The sequence below is a fragment of the Cygnus olor genome, chromosome 3 (genome assembly GCF_009769625.2).
Source record: "Cygnus olor isolate bCygOlo1 chromosome 3, bCygOlo1.pri.v2, whole genome shotgun sequence".
Taxonomy (NCBI): domain Eukaryota; kingdom Metazoa; phylum Chordata; class Aves; order Anseriformes; family Anatidae; genus Cygnus; species Cygnus olor.
The window spans coordinates 11,631,748-11,642,853 of NC_049171.1; the positions used below are offsets into that span (position 1 = coordinate 11,631,748).

The following is an 11,106-nucleotide window of genomic DNA, read 5'->3' on the forward strand; positions in this document are numbered from 1 at the left end:
CATTGTCATTTGTCTGTGTAGAGATTTGAGTATAATTTCCTATGCAAAATGAAGTTACGTGATCAGTATCTCTCTGCCTCTTCCCTCTCTGAGATAGGTAGAACCAGAACTGACTGCTTTCAGCCCATAAGATAAGAGTGAGAGGTCTTGAAGACATTTAAATTCTAACAGATTTTATGTAAATATAGAGCTGGGAAGAAGTCAGAGATGCTATGAGTATCTTGACTGAGGCAAAGAACGAAGCATTAGAGCATACCTTTACAACAACAGAGGATCTATACTGAAATACCGCTGTTGATGGAACTACTTGTTTCTTAACTAGATTCAGTTAGGTTTTACAGCTGTTCTGCGATCTGCATCGACTGAGTTCGGCAACCTTGGATGAATTTCCAGGGGACAGGTTTCTGTTGCGACATGAATTCGGGTAAAATTACACCATATGTCTATTCTGCCTCTTTTGTGCTGAGTTCTTGTATCTCAGTGTCATCCATGTATTTGAGTGCCTTCCAAATGACACAGCTAACATCTGTCAGGTGGTGTTTGTTCTCTTTCCCTCCCCAGTGGAACAAGTGTCCTGCTTTATTTTCATTGTTGCTGTGTATTTATACCAGAAGAGACAAAACCAAAAGAATGCGCTTTGCAGTGGGAGTAGCTGATGGTGAAGGCTTTGTGATGATCTGTGGTGCCTGAGGGAATTCACTCCAGAATCTCATGTTAGCCTCTGAGAAAGTGTGGTGTCTTCTGTCCAGATGAACTGTCCTGTTATTACGGAGAGCTTCATTTCATTCATTGTGGTTTCCCTCCCAGAAACCTAAGCAATCTTTTAAATGCTTTTTTCTTTGAAAAGTTCTTTGAAAGAAGAACTGTTTCCAAAGTTCTTTGAAAACAAAGATGAAAGCCTTGATCCCATATGAAACTTGAATAGGGAGCATTGGAAAGGTTTTTATGTATTCACACTAGCCTGTCTTCTTGATGGGATGTACTGCAGAGTTCTGGTGTACTTGGAATTTCATAAGTGTTAAAGGCTTTGTGCCCAAAATATATCACATTTCTATAACCCAGCCAGGAGGTGAGGAAGAAATGAATAACTGCAGCCTGGTCATTGTCTGCCAGGATGGGATAGAGTTACTTCGCCAAATGGAGATTATAAAAAAGTTATTAACAGATGTTTTTGTATGAGAGCTCAGAATCAGCTCTCCAAGACATCCAAAAATATTCCTTAGCTGTGCAGTATAAATTACATGTGTATTTCACCACAAAAGCATGGCTACAAACTTCAGGAAGACTGGTCCTGCCTTGTTGAAGCAAAGCATGATCAGCCATTCTTCACCCATGCATTGTTAGAGCTACAGATGTGATGGTTGGGTGCAAAAAAAAAACAACCATGAAGGATGTATGCCGTGCACATATTGCTGGCACTTGACTTTCTTTTAGCATAGGAACTGAAGTCTGATACTGAAAAGGGCTAATGGTATCCTTGATCCCTGTGGGACTCCAGAGGTCAGTGTCTTACACCTCACAGGATGAGCATGTAAATCAGTGAATAAATAGGAATCGGAGTCATCTAGTCTATTCTGCTTAAATTTATTTCCAATCAACAACCCACCTACAGCAAAAAATGAAACATGCCGGCCCGGACATAGGAGCTTCCAGTTCTTTCATCTTTTTTTGATCTGTACATAGCGATAGAGGGCTATCTCTTGCTGTGTCAGTCCTGACAGCGCTGAAGCATGTGTGAAGAGAAATAAAGAGAGAAAAGGTTCATATATTAAATTCATATAGTAGGTTTCTTAGTCATAGAATTCAAAACAACATTAAAGCCCAGAAGCTCACATGAAGGTCCACAGTCACTTCTCCTAAGTTTAGTTATCCAAAATGCACTTAGATGTGTATTCAAATTACATACTGTCTTTTAATTGTGAGGTAACTCTCCCAAGCATGGTGGCTGCTTCTTTGCATATCCAGCTGGCAGCATTTTGGGTTAATGGTGTCTCATTCGTTCATGCAAGTGCCCCTTTAGGCTCACCAGGGTGTTCGGGGATACTCAGATCTACTAGGTGGTCTCTGCCCATTTTACTCATTGTCTCCAGCTCCAAGGCACAACTTTGGCTAGTGGGCCAAAATAATCATTTTTCAAGAAAGTTCTCTGAAGGGGGATGGGATGGGATGGGATGGGATGGGATGGGAACTGAAGGAAAGGGATTTCTAGTTTTGCAGATGTAGACTAGAAGAAAGCACACACCTCAGGGACTTGTCCAGAATTGCACTCCAAACCACAACAAAACAAAACAAAGCAGAACAAAATACTTGCTTCTCATGCTTATGAGGATACCATGAATTTATGCCCCAGCATTTCATTACTCTAAGCCAGTCACAGTTAAAAGAACAGCAGTTTTCAATAGGGGAATAGAGAAGAGTCTTATGGTTCTGGACTGTACTGCCTCAGTTTGTTTATAACACTGGATGATAGACACATGAAAAAGAAACTGGCAACTGGTACTTCAGGTACCTCCACATGGGCTCCTCTGCCTCTGCCAGAACCTGTAACCTGCACTGACTTGAAGTATTACTGAAAAGAACACATCCATCTCCTTAAACGCAATGGATGGGCAGAGAAAGCAGTGAAGCAGATGGATGTTTTACCAGAAAAATAACTTTCAGTTACCAAGCTCAGTAGTTTCTGGGACCAATAATATCTGAATGTGTATGTCATCCCTGCCTTGATGAGCAGCTTCTGATCACTGTGACCAGTGAGCTTCCACGTAGAATGATCCTTGCACTGAAGGCTGAATTGGCCATTGGTAGACCCAGGCAGGATCCTTGAGATCCATGAGGATTTCTTACAAGATGAATCTCTTCCTCTAACAGAGAATTTTCTGGTTCTTTTATTTTGCCATCTCATTGAGAACCACCATCCCTTTCTCACAGTCCTTGGCTGTAAGGTCACTAGGCTGTATCACTAGTATGGCTCCAATGCCTCCAAAGATATAATTTACTCTGAGCAGTGCATATGGAAGAACATCTCACTGGGAAACAAGATTCATTCATCTCTGAAAGCATATTAAGGATATGAATGTCATCTATCCTTTAATGTTTAAATTTGATAGGCCAGCCACTCAATTTGCCAGCTTTATAATGCTCCAGAGACTACTGAGAACAGCCTAGCTAAAAGAATGTTACTACGAGTGACATTTTACATTTCCAGAAGAAAGTAATGACCATGTTTGTAACACCTAATTGCGAAGCAACAAGGAAGCAGTTCAAATATCAGTGCTCTGAGGCTTTTCAACAGCAGCCTTTGTCTTCCTCAGAGCTTAATTGCATTTGAGGAACCTGTATCCTAACCTTATGTCACCTGCAATCTGCTTCAGCTCCTCAGAAGGGCTCTGTTAGGTTATCTAACATCTAATCAAATTAAATCCAGCAAGGATCAGAGGAACAATGATTGGCCAAGGAACCCAAGTAAACTAATCACAGAAAAAAAGAGAACACACAGCTCCTCCTGAGGTCATCAAAGGTGAATGATTCGACCATTATTCCTGGTGTGAAACCTGCTAGTATGAACCAAGCAAATAATTTTTCGCTGGAATGCCGTGCAGACTAAGGGGAATCATTGTCTAAAAGAGTACAGGGTTTATTATGGGATGTAGGTGGAAAGAAAATTGTGGGTCAGAGTAGAGAGAATGTGGGGCCTGCACAAATTTTATTATAAGATATTAAGTGCAAGTGGGAACAATAAGTGAGGGAGAGGAAGCAAGGTGGACTGAGGAGACAAAATGGAAAAATAGAAGGAGAGAGGGGTAAAAAGGGCTGGTCACAGGTAATCCAGGTGTCTGGTTAATATGTTTGACCAAAGTTTGTACCTCATCACTGCAGTCTGACATATCTTCTTCACAAATACTGTTTCTATTTTCTTTATGGGTAATTCTTTATTCTGAGCATGTGTGTGTGGACCATGAAGGAACTTCCAGTTGGATCAGCAGGTAAATAGGGCAAGAGATCTGAGTGCCAGCCATCAGAGAGCAAAGTCACAGGTCTGAGGGGCCCAAGGGTCTGGTGCCAAATGGATAGAGACAGTCTGGACACAGCTACCGGACAGACCAGCTGTTTGAGGGCCCCTCATGATGTGTATGTGAACCATTAGTACACTTCTAGTTGGACAAGCCACCACGCAGGAAGAGACCAGCATCTGGGAAAACCCAGCATCAGAGCTGGTGCCTGAGTCTCTAGGTATAGAAACTGGATGGACTTAGAACCTGTGCTAGTATTTAAGAGACCAGTGAATGTGAGCATGGTTGTGAAGTGAGTGTATGTACTCATACCTTCTGCAAGCAGCATCTCTTCCACCAGACTGGGATGGGACAAACCGCTTTGGTCCTGAAGTCCACAAAAGTTGGTTACCTCTCATAGGCTACCTCCAAGGTGATATTACTCAGCTGAAGCTGGTCCTAGAACCAAGTGTTCAGCAGGTCAGCCTGTCAGCTCGCTGGCATGTTTAGAGCCTAGGCTAGCTGCCAGAGCAGCTACCACCACAAAGAATTGTGTAACACTTCCCCACCCAGTCCATCCCTTCTGCTTGCAACACAGACGTTGCAAGACATGCTTGGCCGTGTACTAACATCTGTCTTATGCTCGGACACAAAACCTGATTTGATCCAGAGCCACAGCACCTAAGAAAGAAATCTGATCTCGAAGGCAGCATGGGATGGGGCTCAGCACGCCGTCCTGACACACTCACTGCACTTGGGTGACTAAATTGAACTTGCACAAAACATTTCACTAGCACAGAGGCCAGGTGGCATGTGAAGTCCGGCATGGTCACTCTCCAGAAGATGGTGGCTGCTTTGTGGGCACTTGTGAGTGGTGGGAGAGTGTGCTTGGGGCTTGGGCCAAAAACTTGCACAGGCTGCTGCTGCCCTACAGGAGGTGGTGGCATTGCTGCTCCTGGGAGCCCTCTCAGAACTGTTTAACTCCCTGCGGGCAGCCGTGAGCTGGACTCAACTATCCTTCCATCGGGATATTCCGTCACAGTCCCGGGTGGTTTCGGGGCTCACCAAGCCCCTGCAGGCCTACAACCCCCACAATGCCCAGCGGCGCGGCCGGCCGAGCCTAACGCGAGGCCCGCTCCCATGGCCGCGGCGGTGGCGGCGGCAGCGGTGCTGGGCGGGGGCCTGCTGCTGGCAGCCTGGCGCTGGCTGCGGCCCGCGGCCCGGCCCGGCGCCGGCTCCGCGGCCTCCATGCGGGGCAAGACGGTGATCATCACCGGGGCCAACAGCGGGCTGGGCCGGGCGGTGGCCGCCGAGCTGCTGCGGATGAGGGCCCGGGTCATCATGGGTTGCCGGGACCGGGCGCGGGCGGAGCGGGCGGCCAGCGAGATCCGAGCCGAGTTAGCCGAGCGGGAGGCGGCCGAGGGCGGTGGGGAGCTGGTGGTCCGGCAGCTCGACCTGGCCTCGCTCAGCTCCGTGCGGGACTTCTGCCGACAGGTCCTCCAGGTACGGGCCCTGCCGGGGGTAGGGGGGTCGAAGGGGAACCCCCCCCCCCGCCTGACCGCACGCGGTCCGGGGCTGCGGGGTGGTTGCAGGGCTTGGGGGGTGTAAACAAGTGGGCAGTGTTGTCTGCTTGAAGCTTAAAGATCGTGGCTGGAGCAGCTCTGCTACGAAGAAAGGCAGAGAGAGCTGGGGATGTGCGGCCTGCAGAAGAGGAGGCTCCGGGGTGACCTCATTGCAGCTTTTCAGGACTTAAAGGGAGCTTATAAAAAAGATGGAGGGTGGCTCTGCTCAGTCAGGCAATGACAGGACAAGGAAAAATGGTATTAAACTAAAAGAGGGTCAGCTTAAATTAGACATTAGGAAGAAATTCTTTACTGTAAGGGTAGTAAAACACTGGAAGAGGTTGCCCAGGGAAGCTGTGGATGCCCCATCCCAGGAGGTGTTCAAGGGCAGGTTGGATGAGGCCCTGGGCATCCTGATCTAGTGGGTGGTGTCCCTGCCCATGGCAGGGGGTTAAAACTAGATGATCTTTGGGGTCCCTTCCAACCCGAGCCATTCTATGAGTCGTATTTGTTCAGGCTGTGCTAGTACTGAAAATGAAACTTTTTTTTTATGAGAAACATAAAACATTTCACTTGTCCCTGTTTTTCTGTTCTGAAGTAATTTGCCTTTAAGTTGACATTACAGCACAGCCTTGTGCCCATAGCAATAAAGGTTCATGAGTGAGCTGCTCGCAACTGCATCTGTCCTGCTGTCTTCTCCCTGACACCGGACTCCCACACATCTTGCATCTCTTGCCAGCAGTAGCTGAGTTTAGTGGTTAGATGTTTTGTAATATATACATTTTCTCCAAATTTCGTAGAAAAAAAAAAGTTTAAGGAGATCAGAGACATCCAGGCAATTCTCCTGATGGAAATGTTGCAATATGAATTCAGCAGTACAAGTAGACACCAGAGAGCACTGGGAGGCACCATTAGAGTCATTCCACTCCAATGAAAAGCTTCAGCTGGGACTCTCATCACATCTAGCAATGCAAACCATGAGACACAAGGTCATAGGAAACCAGGCATAATCAGTTATGCCACTTGGTGCGCTGCTCATTGAGTCCTTGAAAGATGCTCAAGTGCGGTTGTGAGAAACAAAAATGGAGAGAGACTATATTGTATTAACTTTCAAATAGCTGTTGTAAAATTTAAATATCTGAAAAAGTCAAAAGAGCCCTGGTGGAGCTCTGTGTAATCGTATATAATAGTATATGTGAATCTAGTTATAAGATCTAATGTTACTTCAGTGTTTTGTGAAAATAGACATATATACAAAACGATATAAAACACTAGACCAGAAACTTACTGTTTAACCTTTAAAGTCATATCTTCTGTAGCACAGAATATCCAAAAATGTAAATTTATTATCCATTCTTCATTGGTAAAGCCAGTAAAAACGACTGTAAATGAGAAATGGATGGTGAAAGAGAGAGTGAATGTATTTGCAGAGTGCTGTTCACAGGTGCATTTTAACTTTTATTTTCAAAATAATCCCCAAAGCATCTGAATAGCAAGGAACATGAGTTCAAGAAGCTGTTACATTCAAGTTCACGTTATTTGTCTTCTGTGAACCTGTAACTGCTTTTTGGACTTGTGTTGGTTGTGGTTGTTTTTTTTTTTTTTCCTTTGGTGGTTTGGTTGATGGAGATATTATTGTGTTGTTTGTGTGTTTGTGTGTGTTTTGAGATGAAGAATACTTAAAGATCATCAGGATGGGCGTGAATAAGGCTCAAATATTGTCAGGATGGGGAAACAATGCACTCTCACAGCCTAACTTTCTCTGTGGGAGCTTTCCATTCCAAAACTGCAAGTGATTACATCTTTCACTCCTTAGCCTCGTTGCAAAAAAATGACTTAGAGATGTTGGAGGGCTCCATGGAAAAATGCAGAAAATGGTAGCAAGCTCAGAAGCTACAAAGAATAGCACTGCCTGTCAAAGCAATGTTTTGTACTCTGATGCTCTTGGTCATAGTAGCTGCCTGCTTGGTGTTGATCACATTACTCTAGATTATTAAATGTAGGAGTCTCAGAAAATAGCGCAAGTGGAAGTCCTTCTTGCAGCATTAATTCTTGTGAAATGAATCCTCTGGTCAGATGCTGTGAAAAGTTCCTAAAACAATGTTCTCTAAAGGAAGGAATAACACTTCAGTCAGCAGATCTGCAGTAAGGCACTTGTTCAGTGCTGTTCTTGCTTAGTGATAGAAACCATTATGTCCCTTTGGGTGAGGAGAATTGAGTTTGATGCTCTTTGGATCATGCCTTTGTAATTATGTGAAATACCGAGAAACGTCAAGTCCTGCAGAAACCAGAGGCTGAATTACTTGATGTTTTGTGGGGTCAGATGCCAGCCATCATTAATTGAATGCCAAGTGCAAATTTGTGTTTTGCTCTCTGTATCTGTGCCGTCAACGGTAGTCAAATAAAAGTCAAATGGTATAAAATTTGTCTTGAGATTCTCTATCATCAAAATGACCTGAAGTGATCTGTGCTTGCTGACATGAGTTTGAGCGAGTCCAGAGAAGGGCGACGAAGCTGGTGAGGGGTCTGGAGAACAAGTCATACGAGGAGCAGCTGAGGGAGCTGGGATTGTTCAGCCTGGAGAAGAGGAGGCTCAGGGGTGACCTTATCGCTCTCTACAGGTACCTTAAAGGAGGCTGTTGCGAGGTGGGGGTTGGTCTATTCTCCGACATGCCTGGTGACAGGACAAGGGGGAATGGGCTGAAGTTGCGCCAGGGGAGGTTTAGGTTGGATATTAGGAAGAACTTCTTTACTGAAAGGGTTGTTAGGCATTGGAATGGGCTGCCCAGGGAAGTGGTTGAGTCACCATCCCTGGAGGTCTTTAAAAGATGTTTAGATGTTGAGCTTAGTGATATGGTTTAGTGGAGGACTTGTTAGTGTTAGGTCAGAGGTTGGACTCGGTGATCTTGGAGGTCTCTTCCAACCTAGATGATTCTGTGATTCTGTGAGTTTTAAAGAATTAGCAGCAAAGAAAACTCACACTGCTTTTTGTGTTAAGCGAATGAATACTTTTGCATCTGAGTCATGTAAGCATAAGTTTCCAGTGATACTTCAGACATGGGAGAAATCGCTGAATTCAGAGGCTATTTGCGCAGCTTAGTTTAATCTATGTTTTTTGAAGAATTCATTGTTTCGGTTAAATTGGAAAGCCTTTAGTTTTTGGGTGGATCCTGGAGCATGAAGTATATAATGTACATTTGAATTATCCTCACCACTTTCTGTGTTAATTACTTATATTTCATGATGTGACTGATTTCCTGATTGACTTCTCTCAGTCTGAACCAGAATACTGATCCATCAAATAGCATGTGCTGAGCATATCATAAAAATTTTAAGCCTCAGTCTCATAGACACATCTAAGTTCTTGAGTTTACCTATTAGATAAATTGTAGTATGAAACCTGCTCAGTTAGAATCATGAATGTTACTTTTCTATCATGAGTTTTGCTCTGTACTTTGCACCAAGCAGCGCAATGAAATGTAGTGATATTAGAATGAGATAGTGTTTAAAATCATGAGAACATTGTTCTTCAAATTTTTTCATTACATCTTCTCAGTGAGATGATGGGCTTGCAATATGACAGGTTCTCTTCAACAGTGACGTTCTTTGAGATAATGCTTTTTGTTCTGTATCTTTATAACTTTTGTGGTAGAACCCTTGCCTGTGGCTGAGGTTTGTCATAAACAATTATCATGCATGAATGTGTCTGCTTTTCCAAGTATAATAAAGAGGTTACTTTTTTAGAGGAAAACAAAATGCATCACAAAGATAAATTACCACTGAATTCCTGTAGAAAGCTGTTCCCAGAGAAACAGATGTTGTGTTGTCTGCACACATTAAAAGTCGATACAGACCTGCTTTCATGTACCTGCATCGTGCTGGAGTCAAATGTTCAGTTCAGTAGTAGATCATTTTTGTCAGTAACAATTTAGGGACTATTGGAAAGTTACAATTTAGAAAACTAGAAATTAAGTTATTTCCCTCTAACAGTGTCTAATGAGAAATATTAAGCATAATAGTATGCTTTGCATTATAAAACTGAATTATGTTTCTCTTTCCTATTTAAAGGAAGAGCCAAGGCTGGATGTTCTGATAAATAATGCGGGGATATTCCAGTGTCCGTACATGAAGACAGAGGATGGTTTTGAGATGCAATTCGGCGTAAACCACTTGGGTCACTTCTTACTCACCAACCTTCTTCTGGGCCTCCTCAAAAATTCTGCTCCAAGCAGGATTGTGGTAGTATCCTCAAAGCTTTACAAATATGGAGAGATCAACTTTGAAGACTTGAACAGTGAAATAAGTTACAATAAAAGCTTTTGTTATAGCCGGAGTAAACTGGCTAATATATTATTTGCAAGGGAGCTAGCACGTCGATTGGAAGGGACGGGAGTCACTGTCAATTCACTTCATCCTGGGATTGTCAGAACAAATTTAGGCAGGCATGTGAATATTCCTTTGCTGGTAAAACCCCTATTCAATTTGGTGTCATGGGCTTTCTTCAAAACACCTCTGGAAGGAGCCCAAACTTCTATTTATTTGGCCTCTTCTCCTGAGGTTGAAGGTGTGTCAGGGAAATATTTTGGGGACTGCAAAGAGGAGGAACTCCTACCCAAAGCCATGGATGACTTGGTTGCAAGAAAGTTATGGGATATCAGTGAAGTGATGGTTGGATTATTGAAATGAGTGCTGGGGTATCTGCTAAAAAGGAATGCAGATAACTATGCAATGTGTATTTGAAACAGTCTAATTCTCACTTTGAGTGCTGTGGGAACACAGGTTAATGCTCAGAATTATTTAATAGAGGAGTGATTTATGCTGGAACTGTTTTGAAACAAAGGATAATCTTTATTTAATGGGTGCAGACTTTCAAGAAAAATCTGAAATAAAGTTTGAGGGTGTGAATATTTCTGATTAAATCTGTTCAGAAACTCATGTTCTACAAATAAATATTAAACAAAACTGTGTTTTGCAGTGTATATGCCTATTTGTCACGTTCTACTACTTCGTAGTCAGACTGGACAATGCAGGGTGTTGATAGTGAAATGCTTTTCATGTAAAACAGTTTTAAGAAGAGATCCTAACACTAAGATTTTTGTCTTTGAGCCATCACAACGAAAGCTGGAGTAAACAGTTTTACTGGTATCTTGCACTGTAATCATTAGGCCTGAGTGCCATTCAAAGACTTGTCATTAGCCAAATGCTTCAGTGAACAAAATTATTGGGAGATATACAGTTTAGCTGTGAAGCACAAAGTTGGCTTTTTTTTCGAGTACTGTAACTGCCATTCACTGAGTGTATACACTCTGTTGTGCAAGCTGTATTTTTATTTTCACATATGCTGAACTGGCTATTTCTTGATACGTGTACTGTTTACGTTTCATTAAAAATGTAGTTGACATGTCTTGTGGTCTCGATAGGGCTTTGCATGTCATGAGTTGTGTCCATGCAAAGTTCACAAGACTTCAACCAGATTAAACTGAAGTGAATATGTTTCTTGGTGTGTGTTTGGCTTTACTGATGGCACTTTAACTTGGTAATGAGATTAGAAAAAA

The 11,106-nt window shown here is 43.2% G+C and overlaps 1 protein-coding gene across 1 annotated transcript; it reads left to right on the plus strand.

Moving 5' to 3' along the window:
* Window positions 1–5,114: 5,114 nt before the first annotated feature.
* RDH14 (retinol dehydrogenase 14) lies at window positions 5,115–10,516 on the plus strand. Its single transcript, XM_040552045.1, has 2 exons — window positions 5,115–5,492; window positions 9,620–10,516. The coding sequence occupies exons 1-2, from the start codon at window positions 5,130–5,132 to the stop codon at window positions 10,235–10,237; spliced, it is 981 nt and encodes a 326-aa protein (XP_040407979.1). The 5' UTR covers window positions 5,115–5,129; the 3' UTR covers window positions 10,238–10,516.
* The last annotated feature ends 590 nt before the right edge of the window (window positions 10,517–11,106 follow it).